We start from the raw sequence: 25,346 nt of genomic DNA on the forward strand, positions 1-25,346 counted from the left end.
GTAATTATTGTTATATTAGCAATATGAAAAGGTTTTTCTTAATGTACCAACATACCTCACACATTTTTTTCAATATATAAAACCATTGTTGACAAAAATTGTGTGTTTATTTGGTCTCTAATATTAAAATATGATTTGTGGTCTGATACTAGTTTGACATGCAAAAGTAGAGAAAATTGAAAAAGGTATGATACAGTAGTTCCAGTCATTAAATATAACATAAGCACAATGTTTATTCAAAATATCAATTACAACGTATTAGTGTTATTAATATTAGTCATTAACAAAACTGCTACACTTACTGTCTCTTTTATCAAATATTTACTTCATTATCTTCTATATTTAACATTAATAAGAATCATCACTTTGTTTCTTATCATTTTAATCTATTGTAGTTTAATAGTTTTATTAGTTAGTTGGTTAGAATGTACAGTAAATAAAGGTAATTCATAATTTTGCATATAAAAAGGGGATTATGTATCCCCCACCTTAGGCACTTCTACTGTTTGATGTCTATCTTGGTTTCTTCTGACCATACAACACAGTCCCATAAAAGGTTTCAGGATGAGAATCATACAGAATAGACATTCTTTATTCAGCTCTCTAAAAATCTTCTGGTTATGTAGGAAGATATCCTGACTTTCAGACCTCATTAAGGTCTGTAATTTCCCAGCGGAGATACTTGGATTCTCTGGCCACTTGAGTAATCCTCCTCACGTTCTCCTCCAGACAGAATCTCAACATCTCCAGTAATTTTAAACTTCTTTAAACGTCTTCTTTACAGGTCAATTAAAATGAACAGCATGCTAATGCAGGGTTTTCTAAAGCAGTCCTCATAGACCCTCACTTCATTTCACAGCTCCTAACTCACCTGTACCAGGTGCTCAGTGTTCAGTCTACCAGATTATTACAGATGGTACCAGGCACCTGATGGACTCTCCAATGTCATTGCTTCAGTACTTATGTATAGAAGGAGGAGATGAAGGTCCATCAGCACTTCAGAGTGGGTTTGAGAATGTGATCTCGTACAAGAAGTGATGCCATGGGAAGAGCACACCTTCCTGTACAAAAAGCATGTTTACAGATTTGAGCAGTAAGCAGCTGAACAAAGTGTCACCATGTAGAATCCCAGTGTGAAGAGTAGATGGTGTTTATCTCCACTGTTCCTTATCTTCGTCATATTATAATCCAATGTATGTTAGAATCAGATGCTGTAGAAGAGATCAGACATGATCAGATGTTTGTCACCTATCAGACTCAATACAGTCAGAACCAGTATAAACACCAGCACACACACACACACACACACACCAGCCGAAACAATGATAGAACATTTTACATGATTGATTGTTCACTAAAGATCCCTGATAGAGATGAAGTTCTGCTAATGTGCAGTTTTGATTCCACAATAAGATAGACATACCACTGCATGTGTGTGTTTTGGTGTGACTGTGTATAAAGCAACAGTAAGTTACCTTAGTTCCTTCAGGTTACATTGTGGATCCCCTTGTAGATCCTTGAGCAGTTTTACTCCTGATTCTCCTGGATGATTGTTGTTCAGATGCAGTTCTCTCAGACGTGATGATGAATTTGATTTCAGAGCTGAAGCCAGAGCAGTAAAACCTTCATCTGTATTACTGCAGCTCTTCAACCTGCAGAAGAAAATCATTTAATAAAAATCATACATCATCTTCTCCCTCCTCCATCTCCATTCAGATCCACAACCAGACAACATCACTGAGAAATCTTCAACATGTAAAACTATTCTATTATATTAATGATAAAGTGTTTTATCTTGTGTGGGGAAAACGAGTAAAATATACACACATACACACATCAATAACAGTTTCTCTATTTATCTTCTGTATCTTTAGTTTGAAAGTGAAGATCTTACTCCAGTATCTCCAGTTTACAGTGTGGATTCTCCAGTCCAGCAGAGAGCAGCTTCACTCCTGAATCCTTCAGGTTATTGTTACTCAGGTTCAGATGTTTCAGACTGGAGGAGTTTAAACTGAGAACTGAGGACAGAACTTTACAACTTTTCTCTGTTAGATCACAATCAACCAACCTGGAGAGAAATAATCAGATCAATCAGAGAAATGAAAGACGTCACCCTGCAGCAGTAGGTGGAATCCAAATAGCAGATCTGATAATATTACCCAGACTGCAGTGCGGAAAAAAGTGAAGGCAGTTTAAATGATTAATTTGAATCAGTAATCATTAAACCAGCCACTAGGGAACACAAGTCAGTGTATCTTTTGTGCCGGTCCCAAGCCCGGGTAAATGGTGAGGGTTGTGTCAGGAAGGGCATCCAACGTAAAACACTTTGCCAAAACTAACATGCGAGTTCATCTAAGAGATACCATACCGGATCGGTCGAGGCCCGGGTTAACAACGACCGCCATTGGTGCTGTTGACAAACAGGGTGCCGGTGGAAATTGTGCTACTGTTAGTCAAAGACCGCGAGGAGGGAAACGTGTAAGGAGACAGAAAGAGAGGAGGAAAGTCAAGAGTGTAGGACTGAGGGTGGCAACTCTAAATGTGGGGACAATGGCAGGCAAAGGTAGAGAGCTGGCTGACATGATGCAGAGAAGGAAGGTAGATGTTTTATGTGTTCAAGAGACCAAGTGGAAGGGCAGCAAGGCTTACAGCATTGGAGCAGGGTTTAAACTGTTTTACCATGGTGTGGATAGAAAGAGAACTGGAGTAGGGGTGGTCTTGAAAGAGGAGTTAGCAAAGAACGTAGTAGAGGTGAAAAGAGTGTCAGATAGGGTGATGGGTCTGAAGGTAGAGGTAGAAGGTCTGATGTTGAATGTTGTCAGTGGTTATGCTCCACAAGTTGGTTGTGAGAAAGAGGAAAAAGAGAAGTTCTGGAAGGATCTAGATGAAGTGATAGAGAGTATTCCCAGGGAGGAGAGAGTGGTGATAGGAGCAGACCTAAATGGACATGTTGGTGAAGGAAACGGAAGGAACATAGGGTGACCTATAAGAGTGGAGGAAGGAGTTCACAAGTAGACTACATTCTGTGTAGAAGAGGAAACCTGACGGAGATTGGGGACTGTAAGGTTGTGGCAGGGGAGAGCGTGGCCAGACAGCATCGGATGGTGGTGTGTAGAATGACTGTTGTTGTGAAGAAGAGAAAAAGTGTCAAATCAGAGAAGAAGACCAAATGGTGGAAGCTGGGGAAGGAGGAATGTGGTGAAGAGTTCAGAGAGGAGCTGTTAAAGGCTCTGGGTGGTAAGAAAGAGCTTCCAGATGACTGGGCTACTACAGCAACAGTGATTAGAGAGACAGGTAGGAAGGTACTTGGTGTGGCATCTGGACAGAGAAAAGATGATAAGGAAACCTGGTGGTGGAATAGTGAAGTGCAGGAAGCGATTCAAAGGAAGAGGTTAGCCAAGAAGAAATGGGACATTGACAGGACTGACGAAAGTAGACAGGAATATAAGGAGATGAAACGTAAGGCAAAAAGAGAGGTAGCAAAGGCAAAGCAGAAGGCGTATGAGGAGTTGTATGAGAGGTTGGACACTAAGGAAGGAGAGAAGGACTTGTATAGATTGGCCAGACAGAGGAATCAGGCTGGAAAGGATGTGCAGCAGGTTAGACTTGTCAAAGATAGGAATGGTAATGTTCTAACAAGTGAGGAGAGTGTGATGGGAAGATGGAAGGAGTACTTTGAGGAGCTAATGAATGAAGAGAATAAAAGGGAAAGAAGAGTAGAGGTCATAGGAACGGTGGATCAGGAAGTAGAAAAGATCAATGAGAATGAAGTTTGGAAAGCTTTGAAGAGGATGAAGAAAGGGAAGGCAGTTGGACCTGATAACATACCAGTGGAAGTATGGAAATGTCTAGATGAGATGGCAGTGAGGTTTCTGACTCAATTATTCAATGGCATTGTTGAGAGTGAGAAAATGCCAGAGGAATGGAGGAGAAGTGTGCTGGTGCCCATTTTTAGGAACAAGGGTGATGTACAGAGTTGTAACAACTACAGGGGAATTAAGTTGATGAGTCACACAATGAAGATCTGGGAGAGAGTTGTGGAAGCTAGACTTAGACAAGAGGTAACTATTTGTGAGCAGCAGTATGGTTTCATGCCAAGAAAGAGTACCACAGATGCCATCTTTGCTTTGAGGATGCTGATGGAGAAGTACAGAGAGGGTCAGAAAGAACTTCATTGTGTCTTTGTTGATTTAGAAAAAGCGTATGACAGAGTGCCAAGGGAGGAGCTGTGGTGTTGTTTGAGGAAATCTGGAGTGGTGGAGAAATATGTCAGACTGGTACAGGACATGTATGAGGACAGCAGGACAGTGGTGAGATGTGCTGTAGGAGTGACAGATAGCTTCAAGGTGGAGGTGGGACTACATCAAGGATCGGCTCTGAGCCCCTTCTTGTTTGCTTTGGTGATGGACTGACTAACAGATGAGATCAGGCAGGAATCCCCATGGACTATGATGTTTGCAGATGATATTGTGATCTGTGGTGAGAACAGGGAACAGGTGGAAGATAACTTGGAGAGGTGGAGATATGCACTTGAAAGAAGAGGAATGAAAGTCAGCCGTAGCAAGACAGAGTACATGTGTGTGAATGCGAGAGAGACAGGTGGAACAGTGAGGCTACAAGGAGCAGAAGTCACAAAGGTGAAGGACTTCAAGTACTTAGGTTCGACTGTTCAGGAAAATGGGGAGTGTGGTAAAGAGGTCAAGAAGAGAGTCCAGGCAGGATGGAGTGGATGGAGAAAGGTTTCAGGAGTGATTTGTGACAAAAGGGTGACAGCAGGGGTCAAGGTAAGAGTTTACAAGACAGTGGTGAGACCAGCTATGTTGTATGGTTTGGAGACAGTGGCATTGACAAAAAGACAGGAGAAAGAACTGGAAGTGGCAGAAATGAAGATGTTGAGGTTCTCCTTGGGAGTGACAAGGATCGATAAGGTTAGGAATGAGATAATCAGAGGTACAGCACAGGTTAAACAACTAGGAGATAAAGTTAGAGAGGCCAGGCTGAGATGGTTTGGACATGTCCAGAAGAGGGACAGCGGGTATATTGGTAGAATGATGTTAGATATGCAGCTGCCAGGAAAAAGACAAAGAGGAAGACCAAAGAGGAGGTATATGGATGCAGTTAGAGAGGACATGGAAGTAGTTGGGGTGAGGAAAGAGGACGCAGTGGACAGAGTGAGATGGAGGAGGATGACTCGCTGTGGCAACCCCTGAAAAGGGAAAAGCCGAAAGAAGAACAAGAATCATTTCGACATGGTCTCTAAAGGTTTGATGTGTGTGTGTGTGTGTGTGTGTGTGTGTGTGTGTGTGTGTGTGTCGCCCTGAGATGGTTTATTTGTTTATGCTGATTGTTTCCCAGGATAAAGTGACTAGTAAATGAATAAATGTGTATAAAACTTTGTGAAAGTGAAGATCTTACACCAGTATCTCCAGTTTACAGTGTGGATTCTCCAGTCCAGCAGAGAGCAGCTTCACTCCTGAATCCTTCAGTTTATTGTTACTCAGGTTCAGATGTTTCAGACTAGAGGAGTTTAAACTGAGAACTGAGAACAGAACTTCACAACTTTTCTCTGTTAACTCACAACCCCACAACCTGGAGAGAAATAATTAGACAGAGAAATAAAATATGTCACCCTGTAGCAGTAGGTGGAAACCAAGTAGACTGCATTACCCAGACTGCATTGCTGATGAAAGTGAAAGCAGTTGAACTGATGATTCGGAATCAGTAATCATTTTAACATTATCTCTAAAAGTGTGTGTGTGTGTGTAACAGTTGTTACATATTCTGTAGTAATTTCAACCCCGACGTTAGGCTTTCATCAACAACTTGCTGGTTGGATGGACTGTGGTGAACAAGCCCAGCTTCACAAATGCACTGGGAAAATCTTTTATCTCGCAATGGGACCCAACAAGGACTTCTGTAAACGGTTGCTAGAATTAAGTATACATTCCAATTCCTGGTAAGAGCTATCTAATTCTTCATTTCTCTCATGGACTGAAAGATTCAATAAACTCTTCAAAGTACTATATCAAATGAATGAGCTTTTATGTGTATTTGAGATTGTAATTTTGTGATTTTTATATGTTATGTTTAGTAAACTTAGTTAAAGCACTTTTGGTGGATGGTAACCTGATTTTAAAATATGAGAATAAGTTAACAAAAAGAAATTATTGTGTCACCCTGAGATGGTTTATTTGTTTGCACCGATTGTTTCCCAGGATGAAGTGGTTCATGTAAATGAATTAATGTGTTCACAACGTAGTGAAAGTGAAGATCTTACACCAGTATCTCCAATTTACATTGTGGATTCTCCAGTCCAGCAGAGAGCAGCTTCACTCCTGAATCCTTTAGTTTATTGTTACTCAGGTTCAGATGTTTCAGACTGGAGGAGTTTAAACTGAGAACTGAGGACAGAACTTCACAACTTTCTTCTGTTAGATCACAATACCACAACCTGGAGAGAAATAATCAGATCAATTAGACACAGTATCAGCTTTAAGCAACATTTAAAGTGCACAATAGAGCAACATGTTTTTTGCTTTCTTTTTTATTATTTGATTAATTTTCAAAAGAAATGTTCTGTATCTACATTGTGAAAGTGAAGATCTTACTCCAGTATCTCCAGTTTACAGTGTGGATTATTCAGTCCAGCAGAGAGCAGCTTCACTCCTGAATCCTTCAGTTTATTGTAACTCAGGTTCAGATGCTTCAGACTGGAGGAGTTTAAACTGAGAACTGAGGACAGAACTTCACAACTTTTCTCTGTTAGATTACAACCAGCCAACCTGGAAAGAAATAATCAGATCAGACTGCATTGCAGATAAAAGTGAAAGCAGTTGAATTAATGAATCAACCAATAGCAGGACTGCTCTACTGTTTTACAAAAGTGTGGAGCTTCACATTTCTTCACAGTCCAAAATAGTGGAAGTGCTAACTATAGCCATGTAAGAACTGAGAATTAATACAGTGTTACCCACCAATTATAAATGACAATTTGATTTCCATCTCTGTCCAGAAACATAGATGAGAGTGACTCTGTGTGTTTGTGTCACCAGTGTGTGTTCCTATTTCCTTGTAAATGTTATCGAGTGACTGGATCCACCATGCTCCTGACCAGTATGAAGTGGTCTAATCTTTTATTATTTTTTTAATTAAATTTACATTCCATAATTACTCACTATTTTACTCTGTAAAGGTTTCACTCTCACTGCTGTATTTCTGCACGACTGGGAACTAATAATTATCAGGAAGCTCTATGTAGAAACTGCTGTCACTAACATTCAGGGTTAGAGGTACAAATACTTCTGCTCCTGCTTTCAGGTGAAAACTAGTGCACGAGTCTAAACATGTAATTTACACATCATGTTTATGTAAACTGAGCTCTGTTTATTCCACATCTGAATTATGATACTGTTGTACAGCAAAATGATCTAATTATTACACAATGTTTTCATCAGAGTAAAATTCATTCTCTTGAAAACATGATTACACATCAGTCAGATCAATTCACTCCATGCTAACATCCTCAGATCTCAACTAAAGTGGGCTAGCGTACCTTACCGCTGCAATACCTGAGTGCCCCGTTCATGCTAACGTGTGTCTGTATTTAAAAAGATTGTTTATTATTAATGCATTTCTCTCTTTATTACTTGATATTTATGTCTTTTTATTACATTTAGTACTGATGTTTTGGAGATCTGTGGTTGATGATTTTCAGAATTTCAAATCAGATTTTATACTTATATTTAGCAGAGTGCAAGTTAGTAGGTGGTGCAAAAACAGACACATTTTGAGATCAGACTGCAACACTGTAGTTTTGCACCTTCTCACTTTCATACATTTAACTATTAGTGTTTGTGTAATGAACTTATGAATCAAATGTTTATCAATAAATGACTCACTTAGCTTTTCTTGATTCTTTCACCACTGGCAGCATCTTCAGAAGACCTTCATGTGATGGATAATATTGACTCAAATCAAACACATCCAGCTCCTGATCTGAGTTCAGCAACACAAACACCACAGCCGACCACTGAGCAGGAGAGAGCTCATTGTGATAAATTGATCCTCTTCTGTTCAGGTATTTTTGGACTTCCTGCACTAGAGAATCATCGTTCAGTTCATTCAGACAGTGGAACAGATTGATGGATTTCTCTGGAGAGGGATTCTCACTGATCTTCTCCTTGATGTACCTGACTATTTCCTCTTTGTTGTAAGAGCTACTTCCTGTTTGTGGCAGTAGGCCTCGTAAGAGAGTCTGATTGGATTCCAGTGAGAGACCTAGGAGGAAGCGGAAAAAAAGATCCAGGTGTCCATTCTTACTCTGTAAGGCCTTGTCCACTGCACTCTTCAGAAAGTCAGACATAGGGTTTATATAAAATCCAGTGTTTTGCTTCACCAGCACATTTCTGTTTTTGTTGATAAAGGTAAGAAATTCATATAAAGCAGCCAGAAACTCCTGAACACTCAGGTGCACAAAGCTGAAGACCTGACCCAGGTGCAGCCCAGCCTCTTTTTTGAAGATTTGGGTACAGACTCCTGAGTACACTAATGTGTTTTTGACATCGATGTCACACTCTGTCAGATCTTCTTCATAGAAGATCAGGTTTCCTTTTTTCAGCTGTTGGAAGGCCAGTTTTCCCAGTGCCAGTATTGTCTCTCTGGTCTGGTGTGGATCAGGGTCAGATTTCCCATGGTACTTTTGTTCCTTGTGTTTTATCTGAAAGATCAGAAAGTAAGTGAACATTTGAGTCAGAGTTTTGGGGATCTCTTTCCCCTCGGCTCCATCCAGAATTCTCTCTAGAACAGAGGCTGAGATCCAGCAGAAAACTGGAATGTGACACATGATGCAGAGGCTTCTTGATGACTTTATGTGTTTGATGATTTTACTAGCCAGGTTCTTATTACTGATCCTCTTCCTGAAGTACTTCTCTTTCTGAGGGTCACTGAACCCTCGTACCTCTGTTACCTGGTCTACATGCTCTGGAGGAATCTGATTGGCTGCTCCTGGTCGAGAGGTGATCCAGAGGTGAGCAGAGGGAAGCAGGTTCCCCTTGATGAGGTTTGTCAGCAGCACATCCATTTTTACTGACTTTGTTATGTTACACAATCGCTCATTATTTTGAAAATCTAGAGGAAGATCCAGACCGTCAAAGATGAACAAAACTTTATAAGCATCACAGTCTAATGATGGCAGACCTTTAATTTCTGGAAAAAACTGATGAAGAAGTTCCATCAGACTGAGATTTTTCTGCTTCATCAAGTTCAGCTCTCTAAAAGGAAGTGGAAATATGAAAATGACGTCCTGATTTGCTTTTCCTTCAGCCCAGTCCAGAATGAACTTCTGCACTGAGACTGTTTTTCCAATTCCAGCGATTCCTTTAGTCAGCACAGTTCTGATGGATGAGTCTTTAAAGAGGTCGTTGCATTTGATGGGAATCTCCTGTGTTGCTGGTCTCCTGGATGCCGTTTCAATCTGTCTGACCTCATGTTCATTATTGACGTCTCCACTCCAACCCTCTGTGATGTAGAGCTCTGTGAAGATCTCATTCAGAAGTGCTGAGCTTCCATGCTGGGAGATTCCTTCACTGATTCTTTTACATTTCTCTCTCAGGTTTGATTTTAGTTTTTTCTGATATACAGGGCCTAGTAGTTCTAATAAAGACAAATTATAAATCAATTCATTATGAATCAATATTTTACTGCATGATCAATATACACAGTGTATAATTTAATATTTTAATAAATAATATATTCATTTCTAAAGTATTTCCTATTTTAAAAAATAATATTAAATATAGGATTTTCTATTTTAAATTAAATTAGATTTGTAGAGATGTAGTGACCAAAATCATAGTTAGAATTGTGCTAATGAAACCTTATATAATAGGATTTAATGACTAATCAAAAGCCTTGATGATTTTAGAACCAAGAATGATATAGAAGAGATTATTTTATGTAATGTTAAAGAAATTAATAATTTAAGTATTTAGGTATTTTACTCCTCTGCAGGGTGTTAGCAAGGTCTGCCTGGTTCATGATCTTCAGAACATTTAGTGTGATCTTTAGCGTCCCCTCTCTGAAACTACTCAGATCTTCTACATCCTTCACCTCCTGCTCAGAGCATGCTGGGTAATCTTCATTCAGGAGCTTTTTGAACTTGTTTAGCTCATTCTTTAACATGTTAATGACTTTGAGCTCCAGTTCCTGTTGAGGAATTTAGAGTAAATGTAAATGAATAAAAAGTATAAAACCTCTTCCTGAACCTGTCTCTGCCATTAAAATGTAAAAGGTTGTGTGTTTTATACCCCTAATGAGTTCTATTAACCCCATATGGCAAAAATAAAAAACATTAACATACGTAAAAACCAGAACAACGTCTAAGGAGGGTCCAAAATCCAAAATTAACATAAAATCTTTCACAGTATTGATTTAACCAGAAGCAAACTAGATTAGCGTCATTATTATTATTGCACACACACACACACACACATACAAACCTTAAATATGGATTCCAGCTGATCTCTGTTAGTAACATTTAATTTCTTTTGTGGTCTGTAAATAAAAATAACAAATAAGGAATTGTGCAGCTTTTCAGTCTTTTTTATAGAAAACCTATAAATATACAGAGCAGTACTGAACACTAGCATGTTCCATCATCCAGTTATTGAAACATTTCCTATATTTCTATAAATGAATTGACTAGTTGAGTAAGTTAATGTGTTTGATCAAGACAAAGTGAAAGTAAAAACACTACAAAATGAGATTATACTGACCTCAGATCAGTAGAATCACCTCCATCTTTAAAGTTTGGTGGATTATGTATTGACCAGTCGCTCTTCATGGAAACACAGCTGGGTTCAGGTGAATCTGGTCTCACACCCTCCATCACACTGGGGTACAAGTAAAACCAAACATAAAGGAACACAAAGGAACCAATAAATGGGTGAATGTTTAAATCTAAAATGTAATCATTTAATCTTAATTCAAGCTGGAAACTTTATGGAAAATTTAATAAGTGAAATATATTATATTTAGAGGATTTAATATATTTAGAAAAAAAAACAAAAAAAACTGAGACTTTGGTTTTAGCTTGTTCAAGAAAAGCTGTATTGTTATTAGCATTTTCACTCCACTCCACTTATTACACAGTAACCAAAACCAACAACTTCATCCTATACAAGATTTAATTATTAACTGTTATTATTATTTGACTCTTGTAGACTCAGTTTCAGCTATTCAGTCTAGTCTTGGATCTAACTAAAGAGCTCCTGGCAGCCCTACACAGTTTGGATTGTCCCCCAATCCCCAGAATTACAACCTCAAATCAGTAGAAAAGTATTCACGAATAAATAATAATTATTAGAAGTTTTAAATCTTCATAATTTCAGTTATTTTTGTAATGAGGCAAAAAGGACCCAAGGTGCAGATTCTTAAAAATAAACTTTATTTATTATTTTGAAACAAAAAACAAAGCAAAAGACAAAAACCAGAACAAAAAGCAATCGGGAGAACCTCGATTGCGCCGCAGGCTGAGCAGGCAACTGAAAAAGAAAAGGCAAAATAATAGTTTAGTGCTTAAAAGGCGCTGGGGGACTGAAAGAGAAAAAGAAAAATAATAAATGAATGCAAGGCGCGAACACCGGTCGCTCCGGTGCTGGGCGTTTAAGCGTCTGGACGAGGCGTGGCACCAGACGCTGAAAACCTGCTATTAGCAACAGGGGAGATAGCACAAAGCTATAAATAAACAGACAGCGCGAGGGCTGAGCGAAATCGCACCACTTTCCCTAGGATGAAGGAAATCAAAGGACTATACCTCAGCACAGCGCTTACAATCCTGAACGGCCTAAAAACCGTCCGGGCTACCGTCTTTCCCTGCAAAACGGGGACGAGAGGACGTTCTCGCCACCGGGCTACACAGGCCAACACAAACAAAAGGTGCGACGCCCGCTGCTGCACACTGCCGGATTAAATAGGCCAGGTGCAGCTGCAGGCAATCGCCCTAATTAGCCGCCCTCCTACTTGAGGCCTTGCTGGGTTTGGGTCTGTAACACCTGCTTCGCCGGGAACCCGGGGTGAGTTCGCCAGCTACCGCAGGCACCCTAACAATTTTGACCCTATTTTTTCTGCATTTCATTTAGTTATCACATTCAGAAAGGTTTCAGAGCTGGTGCTTAGGTGGCACAGTGGTCTAAGTCACTAACACACCATAAGATTATACTGACCTCAGATCAGTAGAACATCCTCCATCTTTTATATAGTTAAATGAAGGATCCATTGACTGGTCACTGTTCATGGAGACACAGCTGGGTTCAGGTGAATCTGGTCTCGTACCCTCCATCACACTGGAGTAACACTGAAGTAAAGGTAAAACCAAAAATAAATAACTATATAAAAAAGCATGAGTGCACCTAAAAGTTTAAGTTCAGAGAAACAGCACCAAGAACATGACACAGTAATCAGACAGCTTAGCTAACTAGCAGCTAGTGTAATTAAACTAAAGTCACATACTCTAATAATAAAATAAATGTCTAAGCTGGGATTTAATAGCGCTCTGTAATGCTTTTAGTTTTACACCAGTATGCCAATAACTCAACCAGCGCTGATCTGATTTAACATTCTTAAATAAATGAAAGTGTATTAATAACAATCTCACTCTCATCAATGTGTTAGATTAGTGCTTTCTTTATAATCACACACAGCATGGACACATTATCAGTAAAAATATTCAAACACATACAGTAAAAATCTTCATTTGAAGAAGTGAATTCCAACCTTTCTTCAGTAAAGTTTAAACTCTTAATGCAATACTCCCATACATGTTTATTATTTTATGTTTATTATTGTGTGTTTCTATTATTTTGTCCACCGCCTGCATGAACATCTGTGTTTACACAAAAACAAGGAGGTAGTTTCTTTAAAACATCTTTATTCTGTTTTATAAACCCTGTGTTTTTTTTTAGTTCGTGTGTATGAGAGAAAAACACAGAAAAGAAAAAGTGTAAGAAAATATCCGTGTTGGTGTGGAGGCCTAAATATCGGTGTTAAATGCGACGCATTTTCAGACAGTTTACTTACAGTAAAAATACCAGGTAATAAAAACAATTCTAAACATTTCTCTATGAAATACGGATTTATAACATTTACATATTACAACTTTATATTCACAAACTCACCGTGATTCTCTCTCCACATAAACCGAAGATTTTACTTTCGCTTTAACTCGATGCAGCCTTCAGCTGCTCCTCCAAATTTTCCTCGTTCTGAGTTCAAAGTCGCGAGTGTAACCTGAATCTACAAAAGAGAGGATTTTAGTTTTTAAACAGTTAGACATACAAAATCAGACAGTAAACAAAAGTATATGTTCTTTGTGAATGACGAGATTAAACAGCCTTCATGTGTTACTAAAGAAGAGCAGAAATGCTATTTTATTTACGTTCAAACAATTTGTCTCCTTGTGAACTCTGCACTCAAAGTAGCGGTCGCCATTGTATTAACAAAGCCCAAAATATCTGTTATACAAAGTGTTTCAACCTATATTTAGCGAGTTTTCAGACCCCTCTAGCCACTTTTTTTTTTTTTTTTTTTCAAAAAAGCGACTAGCGACAAATCTAGCGACTTTTTCTGGTGTTACTGGAGACTTTTGTAGACTCGGACGTGAAAAAGCACATATTGTTGTGCAGTTACTGTTACTGTCCTCAACAAGCAGCTGGTGATGTATGGCAAGCCGTTTTAGCTTTTAATCCTCTTTTTCTTGATATCAGGAATTTAATTTTTGATATCAAGAAATAAATTCTTACTAGTTAAAATTTTATTTTTTGATATCAAGAATTGAATTCCTGATATCAAGAAAAAGAGGATTAAAAGATAAAACGGCTTGCCATATGTGAGCGTAACTGTGTTATTGTGTGTATATGTATGTGTCAGAGTCCATCATGTGAGTGCACACCTAAACACAATCGTATAGGCAAAAATAAACATTACTCATTTGTTTAATGCATATCATTTTTCAAATACTGTATACTGTTTGGGGCATGTATTTTGGTTAATTGCCATTGCAAGGTTTGGTGTATCATAGCTTTGTGCCATTTTGCATTCACTTAAGTTACTCTTACTCTTATTTATGGTTTATATTTAATGTATTTGTTAAAAGTAGATGCGTTCTGTAATAAATGATTTTTGGTAATAATTCATGTTTCCATGTTATTGTATCATTGTTTAAATTGTTTCACATTCAGCAGATTCAGTGCAATGCTAACAAACATTCAAATTAATGTTTAGAGATATTAGGCTACAGGATGTTGGATTAACGTAATTCTACGAGATTGATGAATATTAAATAAAACATTAGGTCAACAAAAAAAATTAAGGCAACGTGTTGCATTAGTCTTTTTGAGTTATGCCAACTGCTCGTAGAATTACATTAATCCAACACAATATTTTAGGTTTGGTGGATTAGCTTTTTATAATTCAGTAAAAAGCATTTTTAAATAACACTAACTTAAAAATATCTGTTCATCCTGACAGTTATTACGTTTGTGTAATTTAAAATATTGTGTTGGATCAACGTAATTCTACGAGCAATTGGCATAACTCAAAAAAAAAATTAAGGCAACGTTTTGCATTAGAGTGTGTATTCAGTATTTGGCATCAGGCAAAATTGTCATGATGCAGTGGAAAATACTGTTATGTACTGTAAAAACTATTTACAGTATTTTACTGTGTGGTATGTGGTTAATAACTGTAGAAATTACAGAAATGTCTAACAGTGTAGGCTATTTGACCGTTTCATGATTGAGCTATGCCAAACCTGTAAGGGGCATGCTTGTCAGGTGCATTTTTACAGTATTTTTTTGTTTGTTTGTTTTGTTTTGTTTTGTAGATCAATATTAGATTATCATTCGTTCAACTGTTTGTTGTTTTAATGTTTATAATGTTCAGGCGAATGTCGGCATGGTTGTTTTGATGTTGCAGAATAGCGGCGTTTGTGTTCGGTGAGGTTTGTGCTGGTGTGATGAGTAGATGAATTGAGTCACCGTGAGTTTGAACGGTGTGTGATTCGGTGTCTCTGTTCGGCGGTGCCTCTGGACCTCATACTTACCTGGCAGGGGCAAGACCATGATCAAGAAGGTGGTTCACCCAGGGCGAGGCTCAGCCATTGTACTCCGGTTGTGCTGACCGCTGCAAATTTCCCAAATGTGGGAATCTCCGACTGCATAATTTCTGATAGTGGGGGACTGCGTTCGCGCTCTCCCCTGATTTCTGTGGTGATAAAGAAAGAGCTTGTAGATTTTGGCGTGTGTTAAATGTGCTTGTTTTTCTGAGTGACTTAGGTTCTGTTTCGTCATTCCTGGGCGTGCAGCTTGGATCAGTATCACAGATTTGGTGATGGTCATGGTGATGGTGCATTGGAGTTATCATCTGCTACCGGTACTTTTGTTTATGTCCTGCTTCATCGCCCTTCTTCTCTCTGCTCTGCCCCCACTGTGGACATCTCTCGTCTGGCTTTCGCTTTTTGCTCCCATCTTACAACAAACGATGTCCACTCTAAAATATACAGCTATGGAACTTCTCCAACTCCGTTACCGGATCCCGTCCCTCAAGCCGTCATCATCTTTGTTTTCACACCTGGATATTGCTCACCTTCCACGTCGTAAATACATCCATCGTGGCTCTCATCGAAATTACAAATTTGACGATAGCAAACCGATAAGGTCTCTTTGGTCAACTCTACCCCGTTCACCCAGCAGACGCCGTATTCGGTCTGTTAACCGGGATGTGCTGGCTACCTTGGCTAGGTCGCCAAGCACCGTACACAGTCTGAACTCTCTTCACATTGGTCTACTGAATATCCGTTCGCTCTCTGACAAGAGTTCTTTGGTCTATGATTTACTAACCGATCATAAATTTGATTTTCTCTGCCTGACCGAGACATGGCAACAACCTGGTGAGTTTTCTCAATTAAATCAATGCATTCCACCCGGGTTTGCCTTTACCTGTGAACCTCGCACCACTGGGCGAGGAGGCGGTATTGCTACCCTCTACAGTAAGAAATGGAAAGTGACCTCAGTGTCTGTTCCTCCTCAAATTTCATTTGAATCAACTATTATCCAAATTAATGGACCAATACCTACTATTTTGGCCACAATCTACCGACCACCTAAGCATAATACTGATTTTATAAATGATTTTTCCACTTTCCTAACTTCACTCTACTCTATGTCACCGAACACAATAGTTCTCGGAGACTTCAACATAGAATAGAATAGAATAGAATAGAATAGAATGCCTTTATTGTCATTGCACAGTGCACAACGAAATTTTTTGAGCATCTCCTTGACGGTACATGTATGCACACACAGACATATACAGTGTATCACAAAAGTGAGTACACCCCTCACATTTCTGCAGATATTTAAGTATATCTTTTCATGGGACAACACTGACAAAATGACACTTTGACACAATGAAAAGTAGTCTGTGTGCAGCTTATATAACAGTGTAAATTTATTCTTACCTCAAAATAACTCAATATACAGCCATTAATGTCTAAACCACCGGCAACAAAAGTGAGTACACCCCTAAGAGACTACACCCCTAAATGTCCAAATTGAGCACTGCTTGTCATTTTCCCTCCAAAATGTCATGTGATTTGTTAGTGTTACTAGGTCTCAGGTGTGCATAGGGAGCAGGTGTGTTCAATTTAGTAGTACAGCTCTCACACTCTCTCATACTGGTCACTGAAAGTTCCAACATGGCACCTCATGGCAAAGAACTCTCTGAAGATCTTAAAAGACGAATTGTTGCGCTACATGAAGATGGCCAAGGCTACAAGAAGATTGCCAACACCCTGAAACTGAGCTGCAGCACAGTGGCCAAGATCATCCAGCGTTTTAAAAGAGCAGGGTCCACTCAGAACAGACCTCGCGTTGGTCGTCCAAAGAAGCTGAGTGCACGTGCTCAGCGTCACATCCAACTGCTGTCTTTGAAAGATAGGCGCAGGAGTGCTGTCAGCATTGCTGCAGAGATTGAAAAGGTGGGGGGTCAGCCTGTCAGTGCTCAGACCATACGCCGCACACTACATAAAATTGGTCTGCATGGCTGTCACCCCAGAAGGAAGCCTCTTCCTGAAGTCTCTACACAAGAAAGCCCGCAAACAGTTTGCTGAAGACATGTCAACAAAGGACATGGATTACTGGAACCATGTCCTATGGTCTGATGAGACCAAGATTAATTTGTTTGGTTCAGATGGTCTCAAGCATGTGTGGCGGCAATCAGGTGAGGAGTACAAAGATAAGTGTGTCATGCCTACAGTCAAGCATGGTGGTGGGAATGCCATGGTCTGGGGCTGCATGAGTGCAGCAGGTGTTGGGGAGTTACATTTCATTGAGGGACACATGAACTCCAATATGTACTGTGAAATACTGAGCAGAGCATGATCCCCTCCCTCCGGAAACTGGGTCGCAGGGCAGTGTTCCAGCATGATAATGACCCCAAACACACCTCTAAGACGACCACTGCTTTATTGAAGAGGCTGAGGGTAAAGGTGATGGACTGGCCAAGCATGTCTCCAGACCTAAACCCAATCGAACATCTTTGGGGCATCCTCAAGCGGAAGGTGGAGGAGTGCAAAGTCTCGAATATCCGCCAGCTCCGTGATGTCGTCATGGAGGAGTGGAAAAGCATTCCAGTGGCAACCTGTGAAGCTCTGGTAAACTCCATGCCCAGGAGAGTTAAGGAAGTTCTGCGAAATAATGGTGGCCACACAAAATATTGACACTTCAGGAACTTTCACTAAGGGGTGTACTCACTTTTGTTGCCGGTGGTTTAGACATTAATGGCTGTATATTGAGTTATTTTGAGGGAAGAATAAATTTACACTGTTATATAAGCTGCACACAGACTACTTTTCATTGTGTCAAAGTGTCATTTTGTCAGTGTTGTCCCATGAAAAGATATACTTAAATATCTGCAGAAATGTGAGGGGTGTACTCACTTTTGTGATACACTGTATATATATATATACACATATATTTACAAAATAAACATATACACATCTAGATACAGAAATAAACGTGTGGTTTTAAGAACTTTTCAGAAAATAAAATAAAAAAAGAAGAAGAAGGTTATTGCACGGTCCCTATAAATAAATTGCACATTATTTCCTAGGATGTAAAGTTTGATAGTTTAGTGTTTTTATGGCGGAGGGGTAAAAGCTTTTCAGGAGTCTGGAAGTACGGGCCTTAATACTCCTATAGCGCCTACCAGAGGGCAACAAGGAGAACAGGTTGCAACAAGGGTGAAATGAGTCCTTTATGATGTTTGTGGCCCGACGCAGGCATCGGGTTCTGTAAATGTTCTCTAGTGAAGGCAGCTCAGTGTTGATGGTTCTCTGAGCTGATTTGATGACCCTCTGAAGAGCCTTCTTGTCAGCCTCAGAGCAGCTGGCATACCACACCAGAATGCCATGGGTGAGTATGCTTTCCACCGTGCTGCGATAGAAGGACACCAGTAGCTGCTTGGACAGGTTGGCCTTTCTTAGTGTCCTTAAAAAGTAGAGCCGCTTCTGTGCTTTTTTCACTAGAGAGGTGGTGTTGGTAGTCCATGTGAGGTCCTGGGAGATGTGTGTGCCTAGGAATTTGAAATTAGACACTCTCTCTACTGTGTTTCCTCCGATGTCTAAGGGTGTAGGTTCCTCTCTCTGTCTCCTGAAGCTGATGACCATCTCTTTTGTTTTAGAGGTGTTGAGTGCCAGGTTGTTAATGGAGCACCATTCAGACAGTTTGAGGACTTCTTCCCTGTAGGCAGACTCATCTCCATTCTGTATTAATCCAATTACAGTGGTGTCATCTGCAAACTTGATGATTGAGTTTGTGCTGAGGGTTGGTGTACAGTCGTGGGTGTAGAGGGAGTAGAGAAGAGGGCTCAGCACACAGCCCTGTGGAACTCCAGTACTCAGTGTCAGAACAGGGGAGAGATGGGCCCCCATCCTAACAGACTGTGGGCGGTTTGTTAAAAAGTCCTTAATCCACCTGCATGTGTGCTGGCTGACACCCAGGTTTAGCAGCTTGGATACCAGTCTGCTGGGAATGACTGTATTAAACGCAGAGCTGAAATCCACGAACAGCATCCTCACATATGTTCCCTGATGTTCCAGGTGAGTCAGTGCCACGTGGAGAGCAGTGTTGATGGCGTCTTCTGTTGACCTGTTGCCTTTGTAGGCAAACTGATGTTGGTCCAGGGTGGGCGGGAGTGAAGACTGTATGTGCTTCAGAACCAGTTTTTCAAAGCACTTCATCACCGTGGAGGTGAGAGCCACTGGTCTGAAGTCGTTCAGGCTGTTGATTGTGGCTTTCTTTGGAAGAGGCACAATGGTGGCAGACTTGAAACATTTAGGGACAGTGCAGTGGGACAGAGAGAGGTTGAAGATGTTTTTGAACACCTCTGCCAGCTGATATGCACAGTCCTTAAGTACCCTCCCTGAAATTCCGTCTGGGCCGGTCGCTTTCCTGGGGTTGACACTGCGGAGCACTCTCCTGACATCCTCTGTACTCACAGTAAGTGCTAGGCTGTCAGCAGTTTGCAGTGGTGCTGTCCTGTTCTCTGCTTCCTCCACTGTATCCACCTCAAAGCGTGCAAAGAAATAATTCAGTTCCTCCACTAGTGAGTCACTGCTACTGGTGGTGATTGTGTTTTTATTGCCTTTATAGTTTGTGAGGTGGTGGATGCCTTCCCATGCATGCCGGGGGTTGCCATCACTGAAATGGCCCTCAATCTTCAGTCTGTACGCTGCTTTTGCGTCTTTGATGGCTCTCTTCAGGTTGGACCTGGTAGTGCTGTAAAGTTCGCCATTTCCCGACCTGAAGGCTGTGTTGCGGTCCCTCAGTCGGCACTTAACCTCCCTGGTCATCCATGGCTTGTTGTTTGGAAAGCATCTGATGCGCTTGTCAACAGTGACATTATCCACACAAGACTGTATGTAAAACAGGACAGTGGATGTATATTCCTCTATGTTTTCTTGTGCAAATAGGTCCCAGTGAGTGCGCTCAAAACAGTCCTGGAGTTGAATGGAAGCTTCTTCTGGCCAGATCTTGATGGTTTTCACAGAAGGCTTTGTTCTGCTGATGATGGGTCTGTATGCAGGTGTGAGAAAGAGTGATAGGTGATCAGACGTGCTTAGGTGGGGGAGGGTGGAGACTTTGTATCCTTCCTTGATGTTACTGTAAACATGGTCCAATGTATTTCTGCCCCTGGTGGCGCATGTCACATATTGGTAGAATTTGGGTAGGACAGTTTTCAAATTAGCTTGATTGAAGTCTCCTGCTATGATGAAGATCCCTTCAGGGTGAGCAGACTGCAGTGTGTTGATTGTTGTAAGCAGTGTACTTAATGCTATCTTGGTGTTAGCACTTGGAGGAATATACACAGCAATGACAATGACGATGGTGAACTCTCGCGGCAGATAAAAGGGTCGGTATTTTGCTGTAATGTACTCTAAATCAGGCGAGCAAAGCTTCTCTATGATGGTAACATTCGTGCACCACTGATTATTAGAGTAAATACACAGCCCTCCCCCTCTGCTCTTACCGGAGTTTTTATTCCTGTCGCTCCGGTGAGCTGTGCGTCCCGGTAGTGTGATAGCTTCGTCGGGAATCTTGGAGTGAAGCCAGGTCTCAGTTATTATCATTAGCGAGCAGTCCTGCACAGATTTCTGAGCTGCAATCGTAAGTTCCAGTTCTTCCATTTTGTTGCTGAGCGATCTTGCGTTGGTTATGTATAGGCTGGGAAGCGCAGGTTTGTGAGGAGCCTTCTTTAGTCTGTTTTTTATTCCAGCCCTGCAACCTCGCTTCTGTTTCCTCTCTCTACGCTGCTTGCGTCTGCGTCCCGGTATGGTGATCCATGGAGATCCCGCTGGACGCACGATCTCTTCTGGGATGTTTTCATGTTGGTAGTTCCTGATAAAATCCAACTCTTCACATAAAATCCCGATCTTTAATAGATCCTGTCGTTTATAAGTTGAGTTCGTGAGTGTTTTAATCATGCCGGAAAACAAGTAGACTAAGAAAAACAAACAAAACAAAGTACCGTTCAGGAGAGCAAAAGCCGCTGCGTCCGTGCGCGCCGCCATCCACTCACAAGAAGCCACATCCACATTGACAACAAAAATAATACATTTACAAAAGATTTCTTGTCATGCATCGATGGTTTTGGCCTGCAGCAACATGTGGACTTTCCAACCCATTGCAAGGGGCATACTCTAGATCTCATCTGCTGTTCTGGAGTAACCCCTCTGAATTTTACTGCTTCAGATCTTCCTATCTCTGATCATCACCTGATTTCTTTTACTGTGACACTGCCATCAGCTAAAACGAGTCCTCGGGCCATCTCATTCCGTAATATCAAGAACATCGATCATACTGCCCTATCATCGGGAGTCAGTGCTCTCCATTGGAACTATGGATCTGCTTCTACCCAAGACCTCATCTCTCATTACAACACAGAGCTGCATAATCTCTTGGATAATCTTGCCCCATTAAAAACACGAACTGTTTAATTTACTCACACTGCACCATGGTACACTACTGAACTACGACAACTAAAATCAAGGGCACGACAGCTCGAACGCCTGTATAGGAAAAGTGGACTTACTGTGCACAAGGAAATGTATAATAACCACCTACTGCATTATAAAGATGCTATCTCGGCTTCCAAATCTACCTACTATGGATCACTATTTAGGGCGTTTGAGGGTAACACCCGTGCACTTTTTTCTACTGTAAATAACATTTTGCAGCCACCGGACACTTTACCTAACCACATGTACTCAACTGAACTGTGTGACAAGTTTATGTCATTCTTCAATTCCAAAATCCATAATATTCACCAGCAGCTGTACTCTCCACCTGTTAATACTATAAGCTATGACTGTACAACTGCTCATGTACTATGTTCTTGTTCCCTATCTACTTTTGAACTTCCTACTATAACTGAAATAACCCGCCTTATCCAAAAATCTAAACCTTCAACCTGCATTCTTGATCCTCTCCCTACAAACCTTGTCAAATCTTGCGTTTCCTCTCTGTGTACTCCTATTACTGCCATTGTTCAATCATCTCTTCTTTCTGGTTCTCTTCCTGCCCCTCTCAAGATGGCAACTATTACACCCATACTTAAGAAACCTGGCTTGGATCCCAATGACCTAAATAACTTTCGTCCTATTTCTAATCTACCTTTTATTTCGAAAGTTATTGAGAAAGTTGTTTTTGCTCAAGTTCATAAATATCTAATAGACAACGATTTATATGAGGCTTTCCAGTCTGGTTTTCGCCCTCTACATAGCACAGAAACGGCACTTCTTAAAATAACTAATGACCTTCTAGTGGCAGCTGACTCTAGTTTGCTAACCATTCTCATTCTTCTAGATCTGAAGGCGGCCTTCGATACTATCTCACACAAAATCTTGCTGGACCGCCTCAAATCAATTGGACTTACTGATACTGTTTTTGCATGGTTTTTCTCCTATATTAATGGTCATAGCCAGTTCGTTCAACTCAAACATTTTCAGTCTCACCCATCTGAAGTTGTTTGTGGTGTCCCACAGGGCTCTGTTCTAGGACCTCTCTTATTTATTATTTACCTTCTACCTGTTGGTCAAATATTTAGGAAACATAAAATCCAATTCCACTGTTATGCTGATGACACCCAACTATACTTATCCACTAAACCTAATGCCTTGCTCCCACCTTCTACCCTATCTGACTGCTTAGACGAAACTAAAAACTGGTTCTCTAAAAACTTCCTGATGGTTAATTCAGATAAAACCCAAATTCTCCTTGTGGGAACTAAGACCACTCTCGCCAAAACCAAATCGTTTACTTTGAACTTTCAAAACTCTGTCATTTCGCCTTCTTCCCAGGTTAAAAGCCTGGGTGTTGTTCTTGACAGTCATCTTTCTTTCAAAGCACACATCAATAACATTACACGATCTGCCTACTTCCACTTAAGGAATATCAACCGCCTACGCCCGTTCCTCAGTCAAACAAGTACTGCCATTCTCGTCCATGCGCTGGTAACATCCTGAATTGACTACTGTAATTCAATTTTATTCGGCTTACCTCATAAATCATTACAAAAACTCCAACTAGTCCAAAACTCCGCTGCACGGATTATCTCTAGCTCACCCTCAACTAATCACATCCCTCCAGTTCTCAGACAGCTTCACTGGCTCCCCGTAAATTATCGCATACACTTTAAGATCTTGTTATTCACATTCAAAGCTCTACATGGTCTAGCACCCTCTTACATCTCCGATTTACTCCAATTCTACAATCCCACCCGCACTCTTAGGTCTTCCTCAGCCTTCCAGCTTTCTATTCCTTCTGTCCGCCTGTCGACTATGGGTGCGAGGGCTTTTAGCCACTCTGCCCCTTCTCTCTGGAACACCCTCCCAATCCATATCCGTACTATCGATTGTTTCTCTACTTTTAAATCCCAACTTAAAACTCACCTCTTCAAGCTAGCCTACTACTAATCTTTCAAACTTGATTGGTACTACTACCCCAATATTTGTTTAATAGTGATTACATTTGACTGTTTAGAGATTGTATTGATTTTATTGTATTTATCTTTATTGATTTTTCTATTAGATTTTAATGGTTTATTGATGTCTGTTACTTTCTTGCTTTTGTAAGGTGTCCTTGAGTGTTTTGAAAGGCGCCATAAATAAAATGGATTATTATTATTATTATTATTATTTGTGGTGTTACTGCTTGAGAGAGAAAAAAAAGACGTAGTCGCCCAGAGCTATTTTTGGATAGGCGGTCTGGAGACCGCTAATTTAGATTAACTTTAGCAGCGATTTCTTGGGCTATCTGACCATTTGATGATTGAACTCGGTCACAACGGTAAGGGCCACACTAAGCCCAGATAAGTTCAATTTACTTAAAAAATTTGAGGAAACCGGTTGCCCTAAAAAAGTTAAGCAATGTACTGTATAATGAAAACTTGAGTTAGCATAACTTAAAACAAAGTTATTGCACCTATAAGAAAGTTGATTAAACTTTCTTTTTTTTTTGTTATACCAACTGCTTTTTCCAACAATTCTACTCATTATCTTGAGCTCAATTGAAAAAAAAAAAATATTGATTTCTTCTTAGTTTTCATGTAAATTACATTTTAAATATAAATTAGAAATGTTTATAGAAAAACAGACAGGATTATAAAATTATTTTTCTTTTATTTCACTTCAGAAGTATTTACTTAAAATACAACATGTCAAGAAAACATCTTTAAAACTGTACAAACTGTATATAAAGTTCTGATGAAAGCACAAACAGCTCTTTACAGTAACCATGAACCATATATGAACCGTATAGTCAGTTTCACACAGTGAGCTGATTTCTTAACGTTTGGCTGCAGCTCTCTAAAACAAAACAAAGAAACAAGAAACAGAAGTATTAATATCAACATTAATACCATTCATTTAAGGACTAAAATAAAGCAAGCCAGCACACTCTTTGCTTCGTATGAAGGCTAGCATGCTAACATGCTAGTATGTAGCCTAAATACGGCAAATAAAGCAGCGCTGTTTGATTATTTATTTAGTGTCAACCTTAAGATAATTTATTTTAAACAAAATTGTCAAGTAAAGTACAACACTTACCAACATTAGACTGGAGTTGGGTTAATGGAAGATGAAAAAGCCCCATCAGACTGGTGTACATGCTACTCAAAAATAGCACAATCAGGAAGAAAATGTTCGTCGACTTAGTTTAACAAAGGTTTCACTTTGCAAAAGACATACGGCTGACTGTAGCTAAAGAGTGAGGGCTCCTAGTGTAGCCATGTGTGTACGTACTTGTATGCACTTGTATGCATGTGCAGGTGTATATACAGTGGGGGAAATAAGTATTTGATCCCCTGCTGATTTTGTAAGTTTACCCCCTTACAAAGACTTGAACAGTCTATAATTTTTATGGAAGGTTTATTTTAACAGAGAGAGACAGAATAGCAACAAAAAATCCAGAAAAAAAACATTAAATAAAAGTTATAAATTAATTTGTATTTAATTAAGGGAAATAAGTATTTGATCCCCTACCAACCAGCAAGAATTCTGACCCCCACAGACCGGTTATGTGCCCATGAGGCACACAAATTAGTCCTGCCCCTGTATAAAAGACTCCTGTCACAGAATCAGTTTCTTCCGTTCAAATCTCTCGACCACCATGGGCAGGACCAAAGAGCAATCAAAGGACGTCAGGGACAAGATTGTAGACCTGCACAAGGCTGGAATGGGCTACAAGACCATCAGCAAGAAGCTTGGTGAGAAAGAGACCACTGTTGGTGCGATA

The 25,346-nt window shown here is 40.1% G+C and overlaps 1 protein-coding gene, 1 long non-coding RNA gene and 1 other non-coding gene across 3 annotated transcripts; 1 reads left to right on the forward strand and 2 right to left on the reverse strand.

The window, feature by feature from the left end:
- Nucleotides 1-213: 213 nt before the first annotated feature.
- Nucleotides 214-10,946, reverse strand: LOC134328717 (NACHT, LRR and PYD domains-containing protein 3-like). Its single transcript, XM_063009898.1, has 9 exons — nt 10,773-10,946; nt 10,497-10,551; nt 9,999-10,203; nt 7,899-9,651; nt 6,609-6,782; nt 5,416-5,589; nt 1,895-2,068; nt 1,476-1,652; nt 214-1,211 (listed from the first exon to the last, which is right to left on the reverse strand). Exons 1-9 carry the CDS (start codon nt 10,883-10,885, stop codon nt 1,205-1,207), a joined length of 2,832 nt encoding a protein of 943 aa, XP_062865968.1. The 5' UTR covers nt 10,886-10,946; the 3' UTR covers nt 214-1,204.
- Nucleotides 10,947-11,422: 476 nt separating this feature from the next.
- LOC134329122 (uncharacterized) lies at nt 11,423-13,638 on the reverse strand. The gene is made up of 4 exons (XR_010014777.1): nt 13,433-13,638; nt 13,173-13,290; nt 12,222-12,352; nt 11,423-11,540 (listed from the first exon to the last, which is right to left on the reverse strand). It is a non-coding gene; the product is annotated as an uncharacterized LOC134329122 (long non-coding RNA).
- A 1,451-nt stretch (nt 13,639-15,089) lies between these two features.
- On the forward strand, nt 15,090-15,254 carry LOC134329695 (U1 spliceosomal RNA). The gene has a single exon (XR_010014919.1). It is a non-coding gene; the product is annotated as a U1 spliceosomal RNA (small nuclear RNA).
- The last annotated feature ends 10,092 nt before the right edge of the window (nt 15,255-25,346 follow it).

This window comes from Trichomycterus rosablanca, chromosome 15, assembly GCF_030014385.1.
Source record: "Trichomycterus rosablanca isolate fTriRos1 chromosome 15, fTriRos1.hap1, whole genome shotgun sequence".
In the NCBI taxonomy this organism is placed as follows: Eukaryota; Metazoa; Chordata; class Actinopteri; order Siluriformes; family Trichomycteridae; genus Trichomycterus; species Trichomycterus rosablanca.

Bases quoted from the DNA above. Each gene is read 5' to 3' on its own strand.
- LOC134328717 (XM_063009898.1), bottom strand. From the start codon at position 10,885: ATGGAGGGTGTGAGACCAGATTCACCTGAACCCAGCTGTGTTTCCATG. The intron at 9,652-9,998 runs GTAAAATACCTA...TGTCTTTATTAG, and splicing joins TGCTAACACCCTGCAGAGGA to AACTACTAGGCCCTGTATAT. The intron at 2,069-5,415 runs GTAAGATCTTCA...ATTTCTCTCCAG, and splicing joins TGTAAACTGGAGATACTGGT to GTTGGTTGATTGTGATCTAA.